This window comes from Symphalangus syndactylus, chromosome X (genome assembly GCF_028878055.3).
Source record: "Symphalangus syndactylus isolate Jambi chromosome X, NHGRI_mSymSyn1-v2.1_pri, whole genome shotgun sequence".
Taxonomy (NCBI): Eukaryota; Metazoa; Chordata; class Mammalia; order Primates; family Hylobatidae; genus Symphalangus; species Symphalangus syndactylus.
The window spans coordinates 27,652,232-27,679,964 of record NC_072447.2 but is presented as its reverse complement, the minus strand read 5'-3'; the positions used below and the strand labels follow the sequence as shown (position 1 = coordinate 27,679,964).

The 27,733-nt window shown below is 40.7% G+C and overlaps 1 protein-coding gene and 1 pseudogene across 3 annotated transcripts in view; both read right to left on the bottom strand.

The window, feature by feature from the left end:
- The window catches only part of EGFL6 (EGF like domain multiple 6), a 183,716-nt gene that overhangs the window by 56,159 nt on the left and 99,824 nt on the right, over window positions 1-27,733 (bottom strand). For 2 of the 3 annotated variants that reach the window (XM_055268933.1, XM_055268934.1), the window contains exon 1: window positions 9,912-10,242. The exons of the other annotated variant lie outside the window; for it this stretch is intronic. In XM_055268933.1, coding sequence (XP_055124908.1) covers window positions 9,912-9,985 — 74 coding nt within the window. In that variant the 5' untranslated portion in view covers window positions 9,986-10,242. Of the gene's footprint in view, window positions 1-9,911; window positions 10,243-27,733 lie in introns of those variants that run through there. 3 annotated transcript variants of the gene reach the window in all.
- Window positions 4,737-9,821, bottom strand: LOC129475758 (large ribosomal subunit protein eL30-like; annotated as a pseudogene).

Sequence of the window (27,733 nt, the reverse complement as noted above, 5' to 3'; positions counted from 1 at the left end):
AGAATACTGTGGGAGTGATGGGGGTAACTTCTGAAATTACGACACAGAAGGCATTGTAGCTTCCTCCTTGTTCTCTCTCTTGGATTAGTCACTATGGGGGAAGTCAGCTAACAGTTGTGAGAACGTTCAAGCAGCCCTGTGGAGAGGTCCACATAGAGAGAAGCTGAGGCCTCCTGCCAACAGCCATGTGCGTACGCCATCTTGGAAGCAGATCCTCCAGCCAGAGTCAAGATGTCAGATGACTATAGCATTGATCAACAACTTGATTGCAACCTTGTGAAAAACTCCAAGCCCAAGCAGTATGGCGAGTCCTCAAAGAACTAAAAACGGAACTATTTGACCCAGCAATCCCATTTCTGGGTATATATCCAAAGGAATATAAATCATTGTACCATAAAGACACATGCACACAATGTTCATTGCAGCACTATTCACAAAAGCAAAGACACGGAATCAACCTAAATGCCCATCAGTGATAGACTGGACAGAGATACTATGGTACATATACACCATAGAATACTATGCAGCCATAAAAAATGATGAGTTCATGTCCTTTGCAAGAACATGGGTGGAGCTGGAGGCCATTATCCTTAGCAAACTAATGCAGGAACAGAAAACCAAATACCACATGTTCTCACTTATAAGTGGGAGCTAAATAATGAGAACCAATGGGCACAAAGAGGGGAACAACAGACACCAGGGCCTATTTGAGAGTGGAGGGTAGGAGGAGGGAGAGGATCAGAAAAAATACCTATTGGATACTAGGGTTGGTACCTGGGTCACAGAATAATCTGTAAAACAGCCCCCCATGACATGAATTTATCTATATAACAAACCTACACAGGTACCCCTGAACCTAAAATAAGAATTAAAAGACTCCAAGCCCTTTTGCTATGAATCTAAAACTGCTCTAAAAAATGTCTAAAAAAACCCCCCAAGCCCCATCTAGCTAAGCTGCTCCTGAATTCCTGATTCATAGAAAATGTGTGAAATAATAAATGTTGCTTTAAGCCACTAAATTTTTATTTATTTATTTTTATTAAAGTTTTAGGGTACATGTGCACAACGTGCAGGTTACATATGCATACATGTGCCATGTTGGTGTGCTGCACCCATTAACTCGTCATTTACATTAGGTATATCTCCTAATGCTATCCCTCTCCCCTGCCCCCACCCCACAACAGGCCCTGGTGTGTGATGTTCCCCTTCCTGTGTCCAAGTGTTCTCATTGTTCAATTCCCACCTATGAGAACATGCAGTGTTTGGTTTTTTGTCTTTGCGATAGTTTGCTGAGAATGATGGTTTCCAGCTTCATCCATGTCCCTACAAAGGACATGAACTCATCATTTTTTATGGCTGCATAGTATTCCATGGTGTATATGTGCCACATTTTCTTAATCCAGTCTATCATTGTTGGACATTTGGGTTGGTTCCAACTCTTTGCTATTGTGAATAGTGCCACAATAAACATACGTGTGCATGTGTCTTTACAGCAGCATGCTTTATAATCCTTTGGGTATATACCCAGTAATGGGATGGCTGGGTCAAATGGTATTTCTAGTTCTAGATCCCTGAGGAATCGCCACACCGACTTCCACAATGGTTGAACTAGTTTACAGTCCCACCAACAGTGTAAAAGTGTTCCTATTTCTCCACATCCTCTCCAGCACCTGTTGTTTCCTGACTTTTTAATGATTGCCATTCTAACCGGTGTGAGATGGTATCTCATTGTAAGCCACTAAATTTTGAAGTATTCTGTTGCATAGCAATAGATAACTAATAAATGTGGTATCCAGAAACCAAGCAAAGAGTATACTGAAGAGCAAGGTGATGATCTTTTGATGTTTGTTGCTTTGGTATTTTGAGTTTTAATTTTGTACTTATATTCATTAAATCCGAGATATCAGAGATTATAAGCATACTATTATTATGTACATTAGAAAAGAAAAATGCTGCCAATTAAACTATAGCTCATTACCTTAATAATTCTGTGCAATTGTGTCATAATTCTGTGCATGAATTAGTCACGATCGTGTTAACTTTAAAGAACACAGAGCCTGCAAAGTCCAAACTCCTTGGCTCAGTGTACTGGGCTCCTCACAGCCTGGTTCCAGCCTGCCTTCTTTGCCTCTTGGCAGCCACTGGGCTTATGACCTAAGCCCACTATGACCTGGCCAGTCCACTTTCTGTATCTTGGGCTGATGCTCTCCTTATGCATTCTTTTTGCAGGTATGTATCTATCCATCCATTCATTTATTCTTATGTAATACCTACTAGGAATTAAGCATTGGAATGTTTGCTTTCTATGCCCATTTTATATCAGGTGGGCTCACATTTGCTCCATAAGAACAGTATAAGTGTCATCCCCTGTATTCAGTTTTCCCTGATTCTCTCATGTGGACTCAGTTTCTCTCTTATCTGTATTCTGTGGAATGTTTTATGTGTTTATACATCTGCATATAGACATATATTCATTCTTTGAAATGCTATACTGTGTGTATATATATATATATATATATACATACTTATTATTTATATATAAATAACATTATTTGCCTCTCCATCCCCCTTCCTTGGTCATTTATTAATTTACCTAACTTTTAATTCAGCACCTACTATGTGCCAGGCACTGGGCTAGAACCTGGACTTACATCCTTCCTCCCTGGCTTCCCTGGCCAAAAAGGAAAGACAGACATTTTGATGGCCCTATGAAGTTGTCTAGTGAGGGAGGCAGTAGATATGAATCTCTGGCATTCAGAAGAATGTTTGGGCACATCAACTGTTCAGTTAATGTTGCATTAAACTGAATTAATTTTAACACTTTTTATAATTTTTTTTCATAAACAAGACCTTCACGTTGAAAACAGGCCAGTTATTAAAACTTACCCACTGGGACCCAGAGGGTTAACTGATGAAACTAGAAGTACTACTGATCTCTCTGGGGAAAATATTTCATGAAAAGTGACTTAATCCTTGGGAAACACCATGGCTTTTAAATCTGTCACTTGTTCAATGTGAGATTCTGGGCAAATCATTTAACAATCTATTCTTTTGAAATTCAGTTTACTCATCTATATAATTGGAGATGTGATCTGTAATTTACACATGGTCAACATTGCCAGTGGGACCTCAATCTCTGTTCTCCCCTTCCTTCTTAGTAATAAGACCCCTATTACATAGCTACTCAGAATATAGACTACATTTCCCAGCCTTCACTTCAATAATATGTGGCCATGGAACTAAGTTCTGGCCAATGGGATGTAAACAGAAGTGCCATGTGCAACACTTCCAAGATGTGGCTGTGAAGGGAGGATGATGTTCTTCATTTATTTCCTCTTATTGGCTGGTGATATAGATGGGATATTTATCTCTCAAATCTCATGTTTAAATGTAATCCCCAAAGTTGGAGGTGGGGCCCAGCAGGAGGTGACTGGATCGTGAGGGTGGATTTCTCATGAATGGTTTAGCACCATCCCCTTGGTGTTCTCCTCATGGTAGTGAGTGTGTTCTCATGAGATCTGGTTGTTTAAAAGTGTATGAGTGTGTGGCATGTGGCACCTTCCTCCACCCTTGCTCCTGCTTTTTCCATGTGAGACACCTGCTCCCCCTTCACCTTCTGCCATGATTGGAAGCTTCCTGAGGCCTCACCAGAGGCAGAAGCCACTATGCTTCCTGTAAAGCCTGCAGAACGGTAAGCCAATTAAACCTCTTTTCTTTATAAATTACCCAGTCTCAGGTATTTCTTTATAGCAATGAAAGAACGGCCCAACACAGCTGGAATTTTGACAGGTTTGCTGAAGCTCAAGAAGCCATCTTAGGCCACAAGGGGAGGACCTTCTGATGGACCCATAAAATGGCAGCATCTGGGTCCCTGACTCCATGGAAAGCCAGCCATATCAGCCCAACTACCCACACCTTTGTGAAAGAGAAACACATGTCTATCTTGCTTAAGCCAAGGTTATTTGAGTTTTCTATCACTTGCAGCTAATTCTGAAGGATCAAAAAGCAATGTTGCCATGCTAGCCAGCTGCTACATGCCCATTATCCATATTCTGACATTTCCTGCTTAAAACCCCCAATGTCAAATAGCTTGTGAGGCCAGTTTTCAGTGTGCATTAAACTGAAAATAAAGATCAGGTGGACTTTTGTTCTTTGATCTTATGCGGTTTCTATCTTTTCTGAACGTACCTTATGTATTAGTTTGCTGGGGCTGCCATAACAAAGTACCACAACAGACTGGGTGGCTTAAACAACACACATTTATTCTCTCACGGTTCTGGAGGCTGGAGGACCAAGATCAAGGTGTTGGTAGGGTTGGTTTCCTCTCTCCTTAGCTTGTAGATGGCTGTCTTCTTTTTGTGTCCATACATGGTCTTTCCTCTGTGTGTGTCTATGTCCTAATCTCCTCTTTTTGGCTTGTTTTTTGAGTTAGAATGGCATGATCTCAGCTCACCGCAACCTCCGCCTCCTGGGCTCAAGTGATTCTCCTGCCTCAACCTCCCGAGTAGCTGGGATTATAGGAATGCACCACCATGCCTGGCTAATTTTGTATTTTTAGTAGAGACAGTTTCTCCATGTTGGTCAGGCTGGTCTCAAACTCCCAACCTCAGGTGATCTGCCTGCCTCGGTCTCCCAAAGTGCTGGGATTACAGGCATGAGCCACCATGCCTGGCCTGTTTGTTTTTTTTTTTTAAATAAGCTTTGGCAAGTTTTAGTAAAGAATAATTTTGTATGGTTTACCTTTCACCAGTCTGTTATGGCATGCTTCTAATGATATCAGAATCATCTGGATAAATGATAGCTAGTGTGCAGAATATGTAGTATTTTCTGCATGCTGTGCACAATTCATTATTATTGCCAGTGTAGTGATGGACACCAGTTTTGGCCAATATGCTGTAATAATGCTATTTCAGATTTCCTCAGAGCTGTACAATTGTTGGCAAGGATGACAGTTTCACTTGCCTTGTCATCTTCAGAGTCTTCTTGTACTCCAGCATGTACTTTTCACTTTTCATAATGAATTGGAGCCTACAGTTGATTGACTCCAGTGATTTTTTTTTTTTTGTCTTTTTTGCAGCCACAATCTTCCTGTCTTAGGTGTGGGATGGCCACCAGCCAAGAGCATCCACCAAGATGGCTGGGGAGGGAGAAAGGCCCTAATCCCCTCTTCTTATGACAGCAGTCATATTGGATAAGGACCCACCATAATGAACTGATTTTAATTTAACTGCTCCTTTAAAGACCCTATCTCCAAATGTAATTACATTCTAAGGTAGTGGGGTTAGGGCTTCAACATATGAATCTTGAGGGAGTGTACAATTCAGTCCACATCACCTCTGGACACCTGCATGTCCTGCCCCCACTGTCCTCAGAGGAGTTTTTGTCCTGAAATTTGTCACCAGGAGCACAAGTTCATCAGTGGTAGTTCCCTGTTTTACTGGGTCAGTGGCAAATAGTTGTTGGCACATTGTGGAACCTGACCGGCCTCATTTCCTGATTCCTGAGAACTTTTTGTCTTGGCAGGAGCCAGCTCTTCCTGTGTGCACAGTAGGCTGAAAGTGCAGAACCCCTTTCCCCAGAAGCCCTCAACCAATGACTGTTGGGATTACAAACACCCCGGCTCCCTTGCCTTCACGAGGGATAACTAGGATGCTCGTATTCTACTGTCTCCTAGAATTCCCCAGCAGGATTCACTCAGAGTGGTGACTTATTTTGACAACACTTCTTTCCCTTTTCTGTCCCACTTCCCCACTTCTCTACCAGAACTTCCTGGGGTCACCCCTCAAATAAACTACACACAGAGTCTGCTTCTGAGAAAATGCAAACTTAGAAAGGAAAGTGGTGCTGCTGGGTGGATGGAGCACTTACTCTACATATGTCCCTTGAATGTGCTGAACTAGGGTCAAGCTAAACAGGATCACTGGTGATCATTTGTAAGAAAGCCCTTTGTAAAAATGCCAGCTTTTCTGTATTTACTTTTTTTGAGGGAATAAATTTGGAATAGTGGGACAACACTAGTCTTAGAGCAGAAGACCAAATCAAATGTAATTCATGGGAAATCACCTAATTTCTTCAAGTTTCTCCATTCCTTCGTCTGTCAAATGAACACAATACCCATTTCTTAGAGTTGCTGAGAGAATTGATTGAAATAACATTGAAAATGGTTGACACTAGGGCCTCAATAATATTTGTTGAATGCCAAACTGATTTATGAAGACTAGGTAATATACTTATTTTCATTGTAATGTTTACACAGCCTTGATTTATGCTCATGAATTACATATAAATAGGACTTTAACACCTACTAAGCCAGTGAAACTAACTATTGAAATAAGGCTGCCCAGAAATGTTTTTTAAGTTGTAATTAGATGATTATTATTTCCCAGAAACACACAGCTCTTTAGTTTTGGGTACATTCTCACAAATTACAGTTTGAAGAATAAATAAATAAATGATATACCAACCATTCAAAAATCACCAAAATCATGTTTAAAGGTAAAATCTAGCCCGTAGAAATAAAAACAACAGACTTACAGCTCAGGCTTCCTGTGAAAGGCTGCATAATGCCCCCACCCCGCAGAGGTATACATCCTAATCCCCGGAACCTGTAAATGTTATCTTATATATCAAAAGGGACTTTCCGGATGTGATCAAGTGAGGGATCTTGCAATGAGAAGATTATCCTGAATTATCCGAGTGGGCCTGATATAATCACAAGCGTTCTTCTTAGGAGGAAGAAAACAAGGAAGAATCAGAGAGAAGGCAAGGTGACAAAGGAAAAAGATATTGTGCCACAAGCTAAGGACTGTTGGCAGCCTCTAGAAGCTGGAAGAAGCAAGAAATGGATCCTTCCTGGAGCCTCCAGAAGAAACCAGTCCTGCTGATGCCTTAATCTTAGCCCCGTAAGATTCGTTATGGACTTCCGGTCTTCAGAACTGTAAGACAATAAACTTCTGTTGTTTTAAGCCATGGAATTTGTGGCCAATTTTTACAGTGGCACTTTGCTACCAGGGCTTTGAGAAAAATCAATTACCCACATAGCATGTGGTCTCTGTAAGTAAAGCCTCTCAGCAGGAACCTAGTCATTCCCTCCTCTCTAACATTATTTTTACTTGAATTCAGTAGAGAAAAAAATATAAAACAGAAATATGTTGTAAGTAAGGAGTTGCTCCAAACGTTAATCTCCAGAATAGCAAAGTTAATAATATATTTATCTTAGGTCCCCAAGGCAAAAAGATCCCAGTGTTAGGACTTAGAACACTTGAGATGGAGTTCAGATCAATAAATGTTCTAGACCAGCACTGTCCAATAGAAATAAATATCCATATATGCCATTTAAAATTTTCTAGTAGCCGCATTTTTTTAAATGTTAAAGAAACAGAAGCAATTAATTTTAATAACAATTTTATCTAATGCAGTATATCCACATTACCATTTCAACGTGTAATCAATATCAAATGATTAGTGAGATAGTTCCTGTTCTTTTTTTTCCTACTACATCTTGAAAATTAGATGTGTATTTTTTACTTTTTACAGCACATCTCAACTTGGACTGGTCACATTTCAGGTATTCAATAGCCACTTGGGGCTCCTGGTTACCATCTTTGCTGTATTGGACAGGTCTAGGGTATCTAAATAGTTCCAATACCCAAAGGACATAAAAAATATAAGGCAAGCCAAATTCTGAAGCTTAAGAGCAGGTACATGCATGGAGCTAATGATTTATTCATTTGATGAGCGTTGTGTACTATGCACTAAATACCATTTAAGAAGCACATACTTTTCTAGGTTATAAAATCATAGTGCAGTGTTTCAATTAAAAATAACTGATGCTTATACTGGAAATCTCTATACAGCAGCCACAGTTTTTCCTATAAGTTGTGAAACGCCAGGAAATAACCAGTAGACACAGTTTTCTGCAATGGGGGCCTTGCCTTCTCTGTAACAGTGTCTTATCCATAATGTGGAATCTAGAGCTGATTAAACATGGGTCCTGGACATTCCTGAAGAGCTGACCACTTGACATTTCCAAGCATGTTGAGCAAATAATAAACACACCAGCTCATAAACTTGATAATCGTCTAAAGAAACCATGGTTCACATCTTAAAAACTGCAGAATTGCAGAATCCTGACATGGATTCTCCAGTTTAATATGCTTTGGTTTATCCAGGGGCTTTTGGCTTTTAATTTAATTTGGTGGCACTTTGAAAGTGAAGCTCCTGGAGGTCAGTTTGCTGGCCGCTAAAGAACTATTAATCTCATCTCCAAATAGCATTTGGTCTTTTTTAAGTGGGCTTTCTAGCAACGCAAGAACCTCTAGCATTCAAGGAAAATGTGATTATGAGCAAATTGCATCTGCTTACATTTTTATCATGAAAAGGAAATTGAAACTTGCGATGATACAGTCTAAGAACCTGGTTTGAGGTTTGTTCTGTTTTAACTTTAAAATCCTTTAATACCATGGCTAACTCTGATGAAATATTTTTTCCTGTAAGTCAAACAAAGATAGGCAAACCTTCGAGAAGCCTGTACCAAACCAAAGCTCTTATCCTACCCTCCTCAGGAATCAGCACTGAAAAATTTCTATAGTTCAGCAGTCTCCGCTGGGAGCAATTGTGCCCTCCAGGGACCTTGGGCAATATCCCAAACCTTTTTTTTGTTGCCATAACTTGGTGGTGGGGGTGGGGGGTGGGGGTAGGGTCAAGGTTGCTACTAGTATCTAGTGAGTAGAGGCCACAGGTGCTGCTAAACATCTTACAATGCACAGGGCAGCACATCACCCCAACAAATAATTATCCAGCCCAGCCCAAAAGGTCAATAATGCTGCGGTGGAAAAACCATATTCTAGTGGACACCTAAGTAGAAAGCAAGACATCACAGTCAGAGAACCAGAAAACCTCTTCTGTTGCCGGAAGGCTGCCCTAGTGCCCTGGTGAAGAACAGACTTTGGGCCAGAATACCTAGGTTTGCACCCTGGCTCCATCTCTTACTGGCTATGCTCCCTCAGGCAAATTGCTTTACCTCTCTGTGCCTCGTTTTTCTCTTCTACAACACGGAGATGATGATAACAGTACCTTACACACAGAGCCATTATGGCTTTGGGTAGGTTAATAGTACTGAAGTGCTTAGAACAGTGCCAGGTCGACAGTCACCATGTAAGCGTGCATTTACTAAGCGTCTTTGCCCATCTCTGGAAAAAATATTTCAGGTCTCAGCGAAGTGAGGCCTAAATATTTCAGGCCAGCAAACTGACCTCCAGAAGCTTAAGGGCAGTAGGGAAAGGCTTCAGAGTCTGCATTGCCATAGCAAGAATGAGAATGGTTGTCATCTGACAACCGTGTCCTTTCTTTCCAGTTCATCAACCCTAATCAGAGAGCAGTGAGGAGAGCAGCCCGACTGGCTCAGCCCAAGAACAGTAAATGCTTGATCGTCCTCGGTTTCTTTCCCTCCTTCCCCAGCAAAACTAGCGACTGACAAGCACTTGGTGTCCTGTGAATAGAGTGGAAAACACAAAACCGCACAGACACAGAACCCACCCACCGACACGCATACCAACCCTCACACACCTGCCCCTACAGCAGGTCTGCAGACCACCAAGCCCGCACGCACCCACGGGTCTGCGCGCAGAGCGCAGAGCCTCCCTCCTCCTGCAACCCTCCGGACTCAGCCAGGTGGGGCACAGCTGATGCAAAAGGAGCTAACTAGGTGCAAAGCCCCGCCACAGGAGAGCAGGGAGGAAAGCCCGTGGGCGCCCCAGGCCTGGTATCCAGGTTAAATCCCGTCGCAGCACGCACAGGCACACGTGCACACTCACACCCATACACGCGGGGGTGCCTGCAAAGACATGCGGCCCCAAAGCTGGAGCTCAGGCCGGGGGTGGGGGGAAGCCAATCGCCAGTCAGACACTCACCTGGCCGCGTTCCCGAAACCACCTGCCACCCAGGGGAGCAGCAGCGGGAGCGCAAGGCTCCAGGGCAGAGGCATTCTTGCACGGACCCTCCCTCCTCCTCCCGAGCCCCCTCGGGAGGGCGCCGGCCGGACCCCTTCGCAGCTGAGCCGCCGCCTCCTCTCCTCAGCCGCTCCGGTCCTCCGCTCCACTCGCAGTTACCGGTGCTGTCCCTGCAGGGTGGGAGGGGAGGCCGGGCACCGCTGCAGGGGCGCTCGCGGTCTGGGGAGGGGCTGGGGGCGCCCTGGCAAGCCTGGCCGAGGCTTCTCTGCGGATGAAGCCGGACGGGGTGAGCGAGGGAGGACGGGGCGGGCCGTGCACATCTGGCTGGGACCCGCCTCCAGCATGACCCGCGCATCCTCCGCGCTCTCTGTTCACCCAGAAACTTCCCCCAAATTCAGGTCACTTCACGCTTGTCAGAGTCACTATCTACTGCCATCTATTTCAGGCATGGGGCAAATTTCAGTGATACCTGCACTCTAGGACTTAAGAATTTAGTTGAGAAGTCGAAGTAGGATGCAAGGATGCAGGTTCCTAAGACATGATACCTCACTTCTCTTTGGGTTTTCACGTTCTCCTGGTTTTCTTCTACAAACTGCAAATCGTGGGATGCTAGAGCTGGAAGGTCACTAAGTCCTGGGCATCTCTGTCATTTGGCAAGTAATCTCTCAGGCCCATTTGCAACAGCTTACTTACATGGGACCCCAGATGATATCCCAATATAGTAACCAGTGCAGAAATTCATGGCAGAAACATGAATGCTATATGAATTCAGATTCATTTGGGTACTGACACATTCTTTGTTCTGACAACGTGTTACATTAGAATGAATGACTGGTCCCTTTCTGTCCTTCCTACATCCACACCCTTTGGCTTCATGGTAGGCAGACACTATGACCCCACACCTTGGCTTTGGACTTGGCCGTGTGATTTGTTTGATCAATGGTTTAACGGCAGAAAAGTTGCAGTGTTCCAGTTCCAAGCCTAGGTCTTAACACACCTGACCCTCTATCATAGGCATGAGAAGACCTTGCACCACCTAGCCTGGTGGTCCAAGGAGAATGAGAAACAGGTGAAAAAGCTACCTCGTCAACCTGCAGATCTATAGTTTGAGGCAGAGGTACTCGGTGGAGCCTCATGTATATTACCCAATCCACACGTATATGAATGAGCTCAGCTAAGGTTGCCCGGCACCAGCCAATCTACTGAGGCTTATTGTGATAGTCCTCTGACACACAGTGGCCCGGTGTGAGAAATGAAATGAAAAAGGATACAGAGAAAGAGAAGGTTTGTCTTGATTGGAAGCTTGATTCATGGTTTTATAGGCATATGCCTTAATTCTGGCCAATGAAATGTGGAAAGTAGGGAGGGGGGAGATTCTTGCTGCAGAATCTTGCTTTACGTTGTAATAGATGTTCTTATTGGTGCAAGCCATGTTTAGTTGGGTCTTCTATTTTACAGTTGAAGGTATCCCCATGGATTCAGTATTCTTGGGTCAGTAACTAGTTAGACCATTGAGCTGCTCATAATTAATAGTGTCAGATGTTGTCCTAAACACATATGTTATCTGATTGAACATCCACAAGCCTATGGATGGAGACCATTAGTTCACCCACGTTTGAAGCGTCAAGAAACTGAGTCAGAGAAGTTAAGCAACTTGCCTGACCAAGGTCATACAGCTAACAAGTATAGAACCAGAACTGGAAACCAGGGCTTTTCCCCATTGGGCTGTGCTGCTGTTACATGAATCTCTTTTCTCACCTTCTCACTTATTGGCAGATTCATATGTCAGATGAGTATCATGAATAAGGTAATAAAATGAGCTCTTCAAGGTTGTCATCAAAACACTTTGAACTCTTCATACCGTAACTTATTTTATTTACTGAAAATATTAAAACTAAAAGAAAATAATATAAGGTATGAACTCTATACCTGTGAAGATCTTAAAGAAAATGGAAGATAAAATTTGTCTTGGTGTGGGTTTCCCCACAAGCAGGCCCTGAGGCAAGGATTCAAGTAAAAGTAGTTTATCCTGAAGTTACAGAGAACATGGGTAGGTGAGTGAGGAAATGAGTTGGGAAAGAAGACAATATCAGGCATGTATTAAGTTATCATTGTGAGCAACTGGAGGTTCATGCTGCTGGGGATCTCCCAGAGCCAGCAAAGAACATGCATCTCCAAATAGTTTTACCTAAAAGGCAAGGGAACTGGGTATTTATACACCACTTCCATTCACTCATTACCTGAAAGCTTCAACTGTGGTACTGATCCTAGAACTCAGTCTTCTGTGCTGAAGACAGAGTGGGGCTTACAGCCAAAGAAAGCCCTCAGACAAACGGCTAGAGATACCGACTGTTGAAGGTCCTACTGAAATGTAAGGCCTGAGGGGATACGGGTAGTGGCACGACATTGGCAGCTACCTAATATCTGGAACTCGAATTGAATTAAAAATTATGGATTTTTGCCCATGCAACTTCTCCCTTAACATTTGGATACTAATCACTCTCTCCTCCACATAAACCATTACTCAAAAAAGTCCTAACTAAACATGATTAGTCTAAAATGTAAGGGCTATCTGCCTTCTTAGTCCTGAGTTACAAAGTCAGAATAACATCTTTCATTGACATTATCTGTAACTTTCTAGCTTTAGTTTCAGTATTTTGACACTTCGTGCCTTTTGTTTGTCAGAGCTGAATTCTCTTCTGTAGGCTTAAAGGAGGTAATGAACATTACAACAGGAAACTTTGGAGGAGGTCAAACACTCCCCAGCCAACCCACCTATTATTTCCTGGGGGAGCTGTGAACAAAAGAGCTATCACATAATATGAGCAACAGAGAAGGAACCTGCAAATGATGGGTTGCCAGGTGAGAAGATGTTGGATACAAAATGCCACATGGAGGCAGTTGTTTTTAATAACTGCACTGGTGTTGCTGACTTTGAAGAGGAACCTGGACACTGATCTTTAGGGGACTCTACTTCATCATTCTACAAAGAAAAAACAATCTTTGATCAGAATCTCATAAAATTGTCTGTGCCTTTTACAGGGGTACATTTTCTTCCAATCTATTTCCACTTAACCCCCTGTGTGGAACAGGTGTGACGGGATATTTCTGTGCTTTCTGAGTACATATACATGACACACGTATAAAACTTTTAACAGTTACAATGTGCCAGGCACTGAGATCTAAAAATTATTGTAATATCCGCACCAAAAGCAAAGCATTGTCAGAAGAAAGAGCTGCATAGAAGAGTGTCTAGGCCAGTGTTTTCAAGATTTAATGTCAGTATAGATTGCCTGGGGATCTTGTTAAAATGCAGATTCTGTTTATTTAGGTCTGGGGTAAGGTCTGAGAATCTTAATTACTAAAAAGATCTCAAGCGACACCCATGCTGCTTGTCTGAGGACCACACTAGGGGTAGTGAGGGTCCAGAAATCACCTGGATCAGTAGTTCTCAAGTTTATCTGCACATTGGGATCACCTGGGAAGCTTTGAAACTACTGATGCCTGGGGCTCCACCTTCCAAGATGCTAATGTCTGGGCTATGGCTAGAGCATGGGCACTTTCAGAAACTCCTCTGGTGATTCTAATGAACAGCTGATGTTGAGAACCACTAATATGAACCAACTCCCACATTTTACAGATGCAAAAGCTCAGCTCCAGCCTGTGGAGCAACTTTCCTGATGTCCCACATAGGATGAGTTAATGTCCCTGTGTTTCTACTATAGAGTCCTCCCCTTCAAACTTCATGATGTTTTATTGATCATCATTCCTACTGAAGACAAAACTGGCAACTCTTAATTGTTAATCTTCTGTGTTAATTGTAGCCCAGTGCCTTGTTCTAGAAATTGATATATTTTCCTGGTCTGTTTCTTTCCATTTCTTCTTATTCAGTGAAAGGAGTCAATGAAGAATTATATGTCTTTCGATGCAGACACTGCTAAACTCTGTATGGGAAGGTGTTTCTTGAGATACACATCAATTTTCTTCATCCTGTGCCTGTCAAGAACCCTGCTCTTGGAGCTCTATGGTAGAAGAAAAGTTCCCATCACTTTCAATCTTCTTTTCCTTTCTTTTCCACCCATCCCTCCTTCTCTCTCTCTCTCTCTTCCTTTCCTCCTTTCTTGCTCACACATTTATTGAGGCTCTGCAAAGTGCTGGGCCCTGTGCCAAGTAGTGGGGGCCCTTGGTGGAAATGTGTCCACCAGACAGTTCCTGTTTCTTTTTTCTCCCTGGTGAAGTGGGCTGGACGACTAACACGTGGTTCTTAGAATGTCTGGTCTCCCTCAACAATATAATTCTCACCTCTTGTAGGGCAGGAGAAAAAAAACTAAGGCAAGATTAAAAGGGAAAAAATGATACCTTGATGCATTTTTCTCTCAAGTTTTGCTAGGTCTTAGAACTCACCACTTAGTAATTGAGGGAGAGGAAGAAATTGATATTTGTAGAGTGATTGTTATACGTTAGATATTTTATAAAGAGTAATCATTTAATCCTGACAACACCTGTTTAAGGTGGGCATTATTATCCCGTTTTACAGATGAGGAATGTGAGGCTTAGAGCGGTTAACTATCTTGTCTAAGATTACCTAGCAATGTAATGAAAAGAACATGGGCTTTGAAGTCAGACCTCACTGGCGATTAATTTTGCCACCAGATTTCATTCTTCATAGCAGGGATTTTTCACCTGGCAAATGTGGGGTAGTATCAGTTCACCACGAGAAATAGCAAATAATACTTTATGTGTAGGAGCGTATGTTATGGTGAGAGACAACATGGCTTTCCTCTGCTTTTTTAAGGGTGGGGGGGGTCCATGGCTCTTTAAACGTCATTATTAAATAAAAGAATCCCCTTGCCTGTGATTGAAACCCCATTGCCTAGATGTTAGCTCCCTTGACTTTAAAGCAAATTCATAAATTTCCAACTGAAGGCATTCAATCAGCAGGGGCTTTTCTTTTTGTCTTCATTGTGGGGAGGATTACTGCTTGAGTCTATCCTCTATGCTTTCTTCTTCCTGGTCTGTGTATAAATATCCTTTGCTATTTTATTGTTCACAGTTGAATGTAATAATAACTTGGCATACTCTCGCAAGGCTTGTCTATTTATTTTTTCCTACATAAATCCTATATAATAATTTGTGAGAGCTAAACCCAGGCAACTCAGTTTAGATAAACCTTAAAAGTAAAGACTTATCCAGAGTCACTCCAACTTGATTCGGAAATGTTTGGTTGAGAAATGCTCTGTGGACTTAAAATTGGAACTACATTTGTGATCCTTTTTTTTTAAAGAAATAAAAACAGTAACATTTTCTAAAACAAAAAATTGCTTTTTTTTCTTTTGTAGAAAACATATACCTTCCTATTTTCAAAAAGTTCTCATCTATGGTTTATAGGCTTGTTCATTCCTTTAACAAATATTTATTGTCCCTTCACCAATCATGTGCTGGACACTGTGTTTGGTTGGAATATAAAGATGAATAAGACATAAACCCTCACCCTGAGTCACATAAATGTAAACATGTTATTAGAATTAATGACATAAGTGTTAACAGAAGTACTTCAGGGTGCTACAGAAACAAGGGAAAAAGATCAATTCTTCCTGCTCTATACATATAACTGTCCTTGTTTTATCCCCTACTTTTACGAATCATTTTATGAAGTAATTTTTAGATGGCAAGATTTTTAGAAAATAGAAAATCTTAAAAATGATATTCTCTCAGATAATAACTCATTGAAAACCACATCGTTCTGACACAAAGGAGTTCTACTACTCTTGAGTGAGGCAGCATCGTTCGGTAAAGGAGCCTAGGACTGGAAATTAGGAGGATGAGGATCTAGTTCAGGAATCTACCAGCTAACTTCCTCAACCTGGACAAGCCAGTTCACCTGTTTGGGCCTCACTTTCTACATCTATATCTAGGCATACCTCATTTGACTGCAGTGCACTTTGTTGTGCTTTGCAGATACTGTGTTTTTCACAAACTGAAGGTTTGTGGCAATTCTACATTGAGCAAGTCTATAGTGCCACTTTTCCAACGGTATGGGCTCACTTCGTGTGTCTGTCACATTTTGGTAATTCTCACAATATTTCCAACGTTTTCATTATCGTTATATCTGTTACGGAGATCTGTGATCAGTGATCTTTGATGTTAGTATTGTAATTGTTTTGGGGTGCCATGAACTGCACTCACAAAAGACGGCAAATTTCAATAAATGTGTGTGTTCTGACTGCTCTGCCAACCTGTTGCTCCCTGTGTTTTTCCCTCTCCTCAGGACTTCCTATTTCCTAAAACACAACAACATTGAAATTAGGCCAATGAACAGCCCTACAATAGCCTCTAAGTGTTCAAATGAAAGGAAGAGTCAAAGGTCTTCAGCCACAACATTCCCTTAAGCCAAAGCCTAACCCAGAGCAAGGCCCTACCTCTTCAATTCTATGAAGATAGTGGTGAGGAAGCTGCAGAAGAAAAGTTGGAAGCCAGCAGAGGTTGGTTCATGAAGTTTTAAGAAGCCATCTCCATAACATAAAAGTGCAAGGTGAAGCAGCAAGTGCTGATGGAGAATCTGCCGCAAGTTATTCAGAAGATCTAGCTACCATCATTGATGAAGGTGGCTATACTAAACAACAGATTTTCAGTGGATATGAAATAGCCTTCTATAGGAAGAAGATGCCATCTAGGACTTTCATAGCTACAGAGAAGTCAATGCCTGGCCTAAAAACTTCAAAGGACAGGCTGACTCTCTTGTTTGAGGCTAATGCAGCTGATGACTTTAAGTCGAAGACAATGTTCATTTACCATTCTGAAAATCCTAGAGCCCTTAATAATTATACAGAATCCACTCTGTCTGTGCTCTATAAATGGAATAGCAAAGCCTAGTTGACAGCACAACTGTTCACAGCATGGTTTACTGAATATTTTAAGCTCACTATTGAGACCTATTGCTTAGAAAGAAAGATTGCTTTCAAAATATTACTGCTCCTTGACAATGCACCAGGTCACCCAGAAGCTCTGATGGAGATATGCAACAAAATCAATGTTGTTTTCATGCCTCCTAACACAACATCCACTCTGCATCTCATGGACCAAGGAGTAATTTCAACTTTCAAGTCTTATTATTTAATAAATACATTTTATAAGGCTATAGCTGCCATAGATAGTGATTCCTTTGATGGATCTGGACAAAGTAAATTGAAAACCTTCTGGAAAGGGCTGAGTGCAGTGGCTTACACCTGTAATCCCAGCACTTTGGGAGACTGAGGCGAGGATTACTAGAGGCCAGGAGTTCTAGATCAGCCTGGGCAACATAGTGAGACCCCATCTCTACTAAAAATAATAAAAAAAAAAAAACTTTCTGGAAAGGATTCATCATTCTAGATGCCATCAAGAACATTTGTAATTTGTGGGAGGAGATCAAAACATCAACAATAACAGGAGTTTGGAAGAATTTGATTACAACTCTCATTGATGACTTTGAGAGATTCAAGACTTTAGTGGAGGGAGTAACTGCAGATGTGATGGAAGTAGCAAGAGAACTAGAATTAGAGTCTAAAGATGTAAATGAATTTCTGCAATCTTATCATAAAACTTGAATGGATGAGAAGTTGCTTTTTATGGATGAACAAAGAAAATGGCTTCTTGAGAGGGAAACTACCCCTGCTGAAGATGCTGTGAACATTATTGAAATGACAACAAAGGATTTAGAATAGTACATCAGCTTAGTTGATAAAGCAGCAGCAGGTTTTAACAGGATTGACTCCAATTTTGAAAGTAGTTCTACTGTACATAAAAATGTGTGTCAAACAGCATCACATGCTACGGATAAATCTTTTGTAAAAGGAAGAGTCCATCAATGCAGCAAACTTCATTGTTGTTTTGTTTTAAGAAATTGCCACAGCCACCTAAACTTCAGCAACCACCATCCTTATCAATCAGCAGCTATTGACATCAAAGCAAGGTCCTCCACCAGCGAAAAGGTTACAACTCACAGAAGGCTCAGATGATCAACATTTTTAAAAAATAAAGTATTTTTAAATTAAGGTATGTACATTTTTTAGACATAATTGCATTTCACACTTAATAGACTATAGCATGATCTAAACATAACTTTTTTTTTTTTTTTTTTGAGACAGCGCCTCGCTCTGTCACCCAGGCTGGAGTGCAGTGGCGCGATCTCGGCTCACTGCAAGCTCCGCCTCCCAGGTTCACGCCATTCTCCCGCCTCAACCTCCCGAGTTGCTGGGACTACAGGCGCCCGCCACCATGCCTGGCTAATTTTGTTTTTGTATTTTTTTTTAGTATTTTTTAGCATTTTTTAGTGTTAGCCAGGATGATCTTGATCTCCTGACCTCATGATCCGCTTGCCTCGGCCTCGCAAAGTGCTGGGATTACAGTAAACATAACTTTTATATAAATTGGGAAGCCAAAAAATTTGTGTGACTCACTTTACTGTTATAGTCTCTTTATTATGGTGGTCTGGAATGAAACCTGCAATGTCTTTGAGGCATGCTTGTATTTGCCAAGGATTCTGGATCCTCAAGTGTCTTCCTTTAATGTTCTGTGATTCCAACATTTTCTTTGCCAGGACAGTGAAAAAAAAAAATCAACCATGACCCCAAAACACTGTATTTGAAATTGCAAAGTCGGGTTAATTTCACCGAAGAAGGGTTGTTAATCCAATGAATAAATGATCAACTCCCCCCCGCCCCCGCATTTTGTTAAATAGTTCCTACAATCCTATTGAAGTGGTGGCCACAAATAGTGGTTTGTACCCTATGACTCAACTGTCCTAGGCCATAGCTGATTGGACCAGGGTGGATATAAAAGCCATGTTATTCCTTTCAGGAATGTGGAATTGGGACACTAAGGACTGTAGTTGTGGTAGGACAAGTTAAAGGCATGTCCAAGATCAAGTTAGAGCAGGGGAGCGCTAACTCAGTTAGTTGGGGGAGCAGGAGGAACAAGTCCAATGAGTCAGGAGGGAATGCTCAGGAACTGGGTAGCCTTGGATATATCTATATCTACATGTATAGGTTGGTGCAAAAGTAATTGTGGTTTTGCCATTACATTCCATGGCAAAAACTGCAATAACTTTTGCACCAACCAAGTACATCTACATATATATACATTGATATCTAGATATTTCTCAATATCCATAACTCTATGTTTATAATTATATCTCTGTAACTTAACTATAATTATATCCATATCCATCTATATCTACATATCTCTAATTATATATCACTATCACTATATCTATATATGCACAATTATTTCTCCCTATGTCTATATATCCCTAATAATATCTCTTCTGAATCTCTATCACTATATCTGTATCTATCTACATGTCTATAATATCTTTATATCACCATATGTATAATTATAGCTCTATCTCTATATCTTAGTTATCTATATCCCTATGGCACTATCACTGTACCTATATCTGTATATCTATAATTATATCTCTTGCTATAACTATAGCTACATTCATATATTTGTAACTATATCTCTTTCCATTTCTCTATCACTGTATCTATGTCTATCACTATATGTATCCCTATCACTATCTATCTTTATCTTAAGTTAGTTTTATGATTCTTCTGTTTCATTAAGACCTGTATCTACTTGCTGCCCTCCATCTCTATAAGACTCCCTGAATCATTTTAACATACTTCCTTTGAATGTTGAGCTAGTTTGAATGAACTTCTGTTTCCTGCATCCAGAGGAGTCCTGGCTAAAACACCATTCCATTTTACCTCCCAGCTTTTTGCATAGATCTCAAACAAACAAACAAACAAAAAACCACACACACACACACACAGACACACAAAACAAAAAGTCCCCAGCAGTTGAATCCTAGCTCATTGTTTGGCCCCACACCTTCCATTTTACTGATCTTGTAAACGTGATGTTTTTGGGTGTGGTATAAAATTTGTATGGTGTGAAAATGAAAAAACAAAAAAACCGCATCTTTTAAATTTTGTTTTCAGTTCAACAAAATACACCATAAGTTCCCTAAATAACAGATTTCTGATGTATGTAAACTCTAGTATTTCCTTCTTTTGTCAAATGCATTTTACTGCTTGGATGCCAGGGACAAGAATTTATGTAACTGGGAGCTTATTGTAAAAACACAATATGTTAATAATTACATATTTCCTAGATATAGTTATCTTTGCCAAACAGAAGAAGAAAACTTAACAATATTTTGTTGATGTTAAATGGTCTTCAGATTATGAAAATAAAATATCCCGTATTTGCTACTGAGTTCCAGTAACATCGCAGAACATTTTAGATGAGTGTATATATTCAGGAATTAATAATACAACACAACGCTGATGGAAATATTTGTGCTTAAAGTTTACAGCTAAAGGTTGATTTTTCTTGTTCTTTCATTCAACAAAAGTTTACCTAGTGCCTACCATGTGCTGGTCACTGTGGGACAGAGAAGCGGACAAGAGAAAACTGCTCTAAGAGAGCTTCCTCATAATGAGGAAAGATAGACAATAAACAGGTACACAAATATATAAGTAATATAATTGATAATTTGTAGACAGATTTTTAAAAATAAGCTGAACATTTTGTTACATATATACATAAATATATAAGAAATATAATTGATACCTTTAATTGTAGAGAGTTATTTTTAAATAAGCTGAACATTTTGTTACATATATAGACCTTTTTCTTAATTTGGCTTTACAATAACAGGAAAAGGATTGAAGGTTTTAGTAAAGTTGCTGGTCCATGTTTGGTTTTACACATTATTTATTTAAACCACATCTGCCTTCTGAAGTATTTTTCATAGAAACATTTTTACAAAGATTTTTTAAGTAGCAAAACATTCACTTGGATTCTTCTGGATAAATGGGTAGGGGTATTAATTACATGTGTGTTTTGCAAATGTGACACTGGAGCTCATGCAAAACAGCTGCCCAAAGCCTAATATAAGGGGTCTCATATTAGTTCATGGAAAATGTATATTATGAAAAAAGTATGCATGGATTTCCATTTTTTTAACAAAAATAAACTTTATTTTATTTTATTTTTGAGACGGAGTTTCGCTCTTTTTGCCCAAACTGAAGTGCAAGGGCATGATCTCAGCTCACTGCAACCTCCGCCTCCTAGGTTCAAGCGATTCTCCTGCCTCAGCCTCCCGAGTAGCTGGGATTACAGGCATGCGCCACCACGCTTGGCTAATTTTGTATTTTTAGTAGAGATGGAGTTTCTCCATATTGGTCAGGCTGGTCTCAAACTCCCGACCTCAGGTGATCTGCCCGCCTCGGCCTCCCAAAGTGTGGGGATTACAGGTGTGAGCCACCGCGCCCAGCCCAAAAATAAACTTTTTAACTTGTTATAACATGTCTGAACAGGATCGAGTTTGAGGCACTAAGAAGGATAAGACATCAGTTTGAAAAGAGCCCCTCTCAGAGCAACATGAATTCTGCTAAAATTAAAGCAAGAACAAACATCAAATTTATGGTGCCCAGCCTGGGCAACATGGTGAAATCCCATCTTTATAAAAAATACAAAAAATTAGCTGGGTGTGGTGGCATGCACCTGTGGTCCCAGGGAGGCTAAGGTGGGAGGATCACCTGAGCCTGTATGATCGAGGCTGCAGTGAGCTGAGATTGCTCCGATTGCTCCACTGCACTCCAGCCTGGGTGACAGAGTGAAACCCTGTCTCAAAAAAAAAAAAAAAAAAAAGTTAAGCTTGAGTGGAAGAATGGTGAAATCATTGATGTTTTATGAAAAGTTTATGGGGACAATGCCCCAAAGAAATCAGCAGTTTACAAATGAAAAATTTGTTTTAAGAAGGAACGAGGTGACGTTGAAGATGAAGCCTGCAGCTGAAGATCATCCACATCAATTTGTGAGGAAAAAATTCATCTTGTTCATGCCCTAATTGAAGAGGACCAACGATTAACAGCAGAAACAATAGCTAACAACATAGACATCTCAATTGGTTCAGCTGACACAATTCTGACTAAAAAATTAAAGTTGAGTAAACTTTACACTCAGTGGGTGCCAAAATCATTGCACCCACATCAGCTGCAGACAAGAGCAGAGCTTTCAAAGGAAATTTTAAACGAATGGGATCAAGATCCTGAAGTTTTCTTCAAAGAGTTGTAATAGAAAATGAAACATGGCTTTCCCACTGCCATCCCAAAGACAAAGCACAATCAAAGCAATGGCTACCAAGAGGTGGAAGTGGTCCAGTTAAAGCAAAAGTGGATGGGTCAAGAACAAAGATTATAGCAACAGTTTTTTGGGAATGCCCAAGGCATTTTACTTGACTTTTTGGAGGGCCAAAAAACAATAGCATCTGCTTATTATGGGAGTGTTTTGAGGAAGTTAGGCAAAGCTTTAGCAGAAAAATGCCTGGGGAAGTTTTACCAGAGATTCCTTCTCCACAACAACAATGCTCCTTCTCATTCTTTTCATCAAACAAGGGCAATTCTGTGAGAGTTTTGATGGGAAATCATTAGCTGTCCACCTTACAGTCCTGACTCTCTCCTTCTGACTTTTGTTTCCCAATTTTAAACAATCTTTAAAGGGTGCCCATTTTTCCTCCATTAATCATGTAAAAAGACTGCGTTGATATGCTTAAATTCCCAAGACCCTCAATTCTTTAGCGATGAACTAAATTGCTGGTATCATCAATTACAAAAGTGTCTTGAACTTGATGGAGTTTATGTTGAGAAATAAAGTTTATATTTTTATTTTTATCTTTTAATTCAGTATTTCCAGGAACTTTTTGAGGTCCCTTCATATTACTAAGTCCCAAATGCTCAAGGGATCATTCAACATCAGGAAATGTGAAAAAATAATACAAGTGTGAACTTTGGTGATAAAGCAGTATAGGATATCCTACTTTTAAACAAGGAAAAAAAGTCTTTACAGTAGTTGTTCTGTATTGTTAAATTTTACTTCCAGTTTGGAAGAGCTAAGTTAAGAATCTCCTGTTCCCCATCATTCTTAATGAATTGAACCAACGACCTCACCCAAACCTGCCATGGGTGTCACCAAGATGTCAACAATACTATTGAAGTGTAGCCCAGGTCTGATCTCATCACCCTGAATTTTGCATGATCCATCTTCCTGTAATGAGAGTCCCAGGCATAGATTTATGAGATCAAATATAGCTGGACTTCTAGGACTCACAAACCAAGTGATGTATCTAAAACTGCTACTAATTCTTGGTAAAGGTGAATCATTTGATGTTGTATTTCTTCACTTAGAGAGTCAATGAGAATAATTTTAGGATATAAGACATTTAGAAAGTTTGTATTCTCATTTGAGTGTAGGTAAAAATAGATCACAGGCACCACTTTTAAAAGAGGTGGGTCAAAGCCTGCCATCCATGGTATTATGCCATGATTCCCTTCTGGTGCCTTTCCCTTTCTGTCCAACTCAAATTTCTTCTAAAACTGAGAACTCTGGTTTCCATTCTTATTAGTAAGGTTATGGGCATGATAAATGATGAATTATAAGACAAGGTCTCACTCTGTCACCCACACTAGAGTGCAGTGGTGCAATCATGATTCACTGCAACCTTGAACTCCTGAGCTCAAGCGATCCTCTCACCTCAGCCTCTCAAGTAGCTGGAACTACAGGTATGCACCACCACACCTGGCTAATTTTTGCATTTTTTTGTAGAGATGAGGTTTCCCTATGTTGCCCAGGCTGGTCTCAAACTCCTGGACTCAAACAATCCTCCTGCCTCGGCCTTCCAAAGTGTTGGGATTACAGGCATGAACCACCACACCCAGCTAAAGTCAGTGTTTATTGCAAGAATTTTGCTAACACTTTCTAACATTAAAAAAGCTTGTTAAAAAGACATGTCCTGTTTTGCCTCTTGTGTTCTATAATAAACCTTTTAAGGCTTTATTCTGAAGCTACATAAGATCTGAAACACTCACAAACATGCCAATGAGAAAATTCAGTCAAAAAATGTTTATCATATGGTGATGTAGGGAAACATTTCTGTTTCAATGAAAAGTAATGCATTGTTTAGATCACACTCTTCTTGGTTTTCTGATTCTAGCCTTTCATTGTCTTTGAACTATTTTACAACTCTTCAAGTTATAGGTGACTATAGCAATGCAAAATCACTTTTATCTATAGATGTGTACATCCGGTCCTCTGGAAGTTCAAGTGACTTTCCTCACCCAAGCCCTTGGCACACACTTTTGCATTTAGTCATCGTATCAGCCTATGACATAGGAACTATCATCATCCTCATTTCCCCATCAGGAAATGGAAGTCTAGAGAGATCCAGAAACTTGCCCAAGTCGCTTTGCTGGTAAGCAAGGTAAACCAGGATCAAATCCTGTCAGCCCGATGAATACAAATTATGTTAGCTTTCAGGTTGTCATAGAGAGAAGTATGTTTATGGTCAGGAGGGAAGACATTCCTACCACCAATTTGTCATCAAGTGTAACTTGTGTTGTTAATTTCCTCTTTATAGAGTTACTTTTTTTTTTATCCAAATAGATTACAGTTCCACGGCTTACCTCTGCATTTCCCTCTGTACCTTCTTCCCCTCATCTCCAAAGGACAGACACCATCTGTGAACAGGTGCAACGGTATTTAAAGAGGACAACCCCTCCTCTGGGGATCTCAGTGCTAGTGCTCTAAATATGGCAGGCAGAGCTGGAATCCCCGCTGCAGTGCCAAGGAATTTCCAGGATTCCCAGCGAGTGTCTGGAAGTCCCTTGGAGATATAAACCTTTTGTAAAAAGATCTCCTTGGACTGATCTGGATGGTATAATTCAAAGCATGCAGCCCTTGTGTCAGAGATAGCGAAGGTTGTGACTCAGAGTTGTCCCAGTCAAGGTGCAAGGGAGCTGGGGTATTTATACCTCCTTACCCATCAGTCTTGAGTTGATAGCTGTTCTTGGCAAATACATAAATTCCCATGCGTAGGTGAAGTGCGGTCAGGCAGCTGGAGGCTGTTCCACCTACAAATGGGCATCAGTGGGTTGCTGGCTATTGAGAGTGAATGCATGCTGGGAGGTACTGTGCTCTGAAATGCAGTGGGCACCAAGGGCACGTGGCTGAAGCACTGTCAGCATCTGCTACAGAATGGGACGGGGCCAAAGCCTTATCTATGGTGGAGACAGAGGTGTGAGAAGGGCAGCAGCTTCATGGAGGATGGGAAAGTCAAAAGGCACGAAGTGACAGCTGAGCAGAGAACCTGAAGCTGTGCTTGTCAAGTGAAAGAGACAAACAACAACCGGGACAGACTGGGGGAACACGCAAATCTCCTTCACAACTTCCATAATTCTAATCACTGGGAAGGGGATTTGGTAAGACTCCTCGCCACTCGAGGGGATCGGGGGCTTGCTCTTTGGTGACTTGGAAAGGAAAGAGTTGTCCCTGAAAGCTGGAGAATCTGGAGATATCTGAGCTATAGAAACATATGTACATACTTCCCAATAGGCTAACCACAGCATCCTATAGTCTCACTATGTCTGCCACATATTCCAGAACATATATTACCTAGTGCCACAATGCTGAAGGAGAATTCTGGGCAGCCCCAGCCCTCTGAAGATGTACATTATTCCAGAGAGCTTCTGTTTATCACTTATGGGCTCAGCTAGGCTACTTGTTGTGCCTAAACAGACAACAAGATCTCCAAATGTCCAAACCTGCATCTTCCATGACTGCCTGCCCCCACCTCTACCCCTCATCCTGGTAATTCCCTGGACAGAAATGGGGTACTCAAAGCATCTGAGAAAAATACCTACTTTATCTCTTTACCACTGGCTAGGGTTAGCTCCTACTCTGGCCTAGGCTATACGTAATCCTCAAGAACTCTTTCTGCTTAAGACCTATGCTAATGCAGACCTACACAATTTAACCTCCCAGGGAAACATACTTTTTGTATCTTCTGAGAAGGAGACATCTCAGGGCTCTGGCCACAGGTGTTAAAAGAGAAAAAAGAGTGATTGAAATGGAGTAGGCGTTGTCAAACTTGTTCTGTAAAGGACCAGATAGTAGATATTTTAAGCTTTACAGGTCATGTGGTCTGTCACAATTACTCAACTCTGCTGTTATAGTACAAAAGCAGTCACAGATAATACTTAAATGAATAAGCATGGCTGTGTTCCAATAAAACTTTATTTATGGACCTTGAAATTTCAATTTCATGTAATTTTTATGTGTCAAGAGATATTATTCCTTGGCCAGGTGTGGTGGTGCATGCCTTAATCACAGCACCTTGGGAGGCCAAGGCGGGTGGATCACTTGAGCTCAGGAGTTAGAGACCAGCTGGCCAACATGGTGAAACCCTGTCTCTACTAAAAATAAAATAAATAAATAAATACAAAATTATGTGGGTGTGGTGGCATGTGCCTGTAATCCCAGCTACTTGGGAGGCTGAGGCAGGAGAATTGCTTGAACCTGGGAGGTGGAGGTTGCAGCGAGCTGAAATAGTGCCACTGCACTCCAGCCTGCCTGGGCAACAGAGTGAGACTCTGTCTCAAACAAAAAAAGAAAAAGAAAAAAAAAAGGAGACGTATTACTCCTCCTTTAATTGTTTTTCAACCATTAAAAGAAAAACATTCTTAGCTCACAGATGTATAAAAACAGCTTGTGGGCAGGATTGAGTTCAAGGATCATATTTTGCTGAGTCCTGCTATAGACAGAAGAGCAGTTGCCCCACACACTCATATTTATACACTTTTTATTTCTCCTATTACACACTCCCATATCCCAGCAGACCAGCCTTGATGTGCAATCTGAAAACTCTATTTTGTCCTCAATGATGATGAGTTTTCCTTTCTTGGAGGAAGAGCTGGTAGAGACCTAAACTCCCCTTGGAGGTTAAATTATGGGACCAAATTAGCCAATGTTGGGTGGAATTTTAAATTTAAAAAATTAAATTGAAAACTTAAGTAATATATTTCCAAAAGTTTAATGAGGCCATTCCAAATGTATACATTTTTTTCCAACTTGAACTAGAACACGAAAATATTATAGAAATTGAAATGACTGAATAAGCAAGCCACTTGGTCTGAGTTTTTGGAGAAAGAAGCAGCTATGGAAAATACCAAAACCATTTAACATTTGTCTGTGGAAAGCTCTCAAAGACAGAGCACAGTAGTTGATCCAACACGAGAGTTTCAAACATTTAACTGGGAGTTAAACATTTTGAGTGTTAGGGCCTCATCAGAATCATAGGCAATGTTTTATTTCTTGTCAAAATGCCTTTCCCACTGTACATTCAGCATAAATGACTGTCATTTTAGTAAACATTCAGTCCTTGGTGTAAAAGAAAAAGGAAAGTTATATTAAAATGACTCAGTGTTACAATGAGTTATGTATTACATAAAAAATACAGTTACAGGTTTTGCAAATGTCAGCCTCTGGTATTGTGAATGTTGACTTTCAAAATCAATCAGTTAGGCAGCTGAAAGCAGTTCATAGGAGTCATTGGGGTTTAAATTGCCAGAAAAAAATAATTTGGAGAGAAACAGTGGCAAGCTTATATTTCTAGACTTGAGGGGGTTTAAAAGGCTTTTTTAGGAAGTTTGGCACTGACTGAGACAGGACTGCTGTTTTAAATAAAGTATTGGTTTTGACAGTAGTCCACATTTTATTTGTTGTAGAGATACTATTTTGAGGTTAGAGTTGTAAGTTGAGGAATTTTTTCTGCATTTACTTATGGAGAAACACAGGACAGACCATTTCACCTGGAAGTCCAAGACACTATAATGGTTCTAAGAAGACCACATCAAAGTGTCCTGTTCACTCTTAGAATTGGAGTCCAGGGAAAGGGGGAA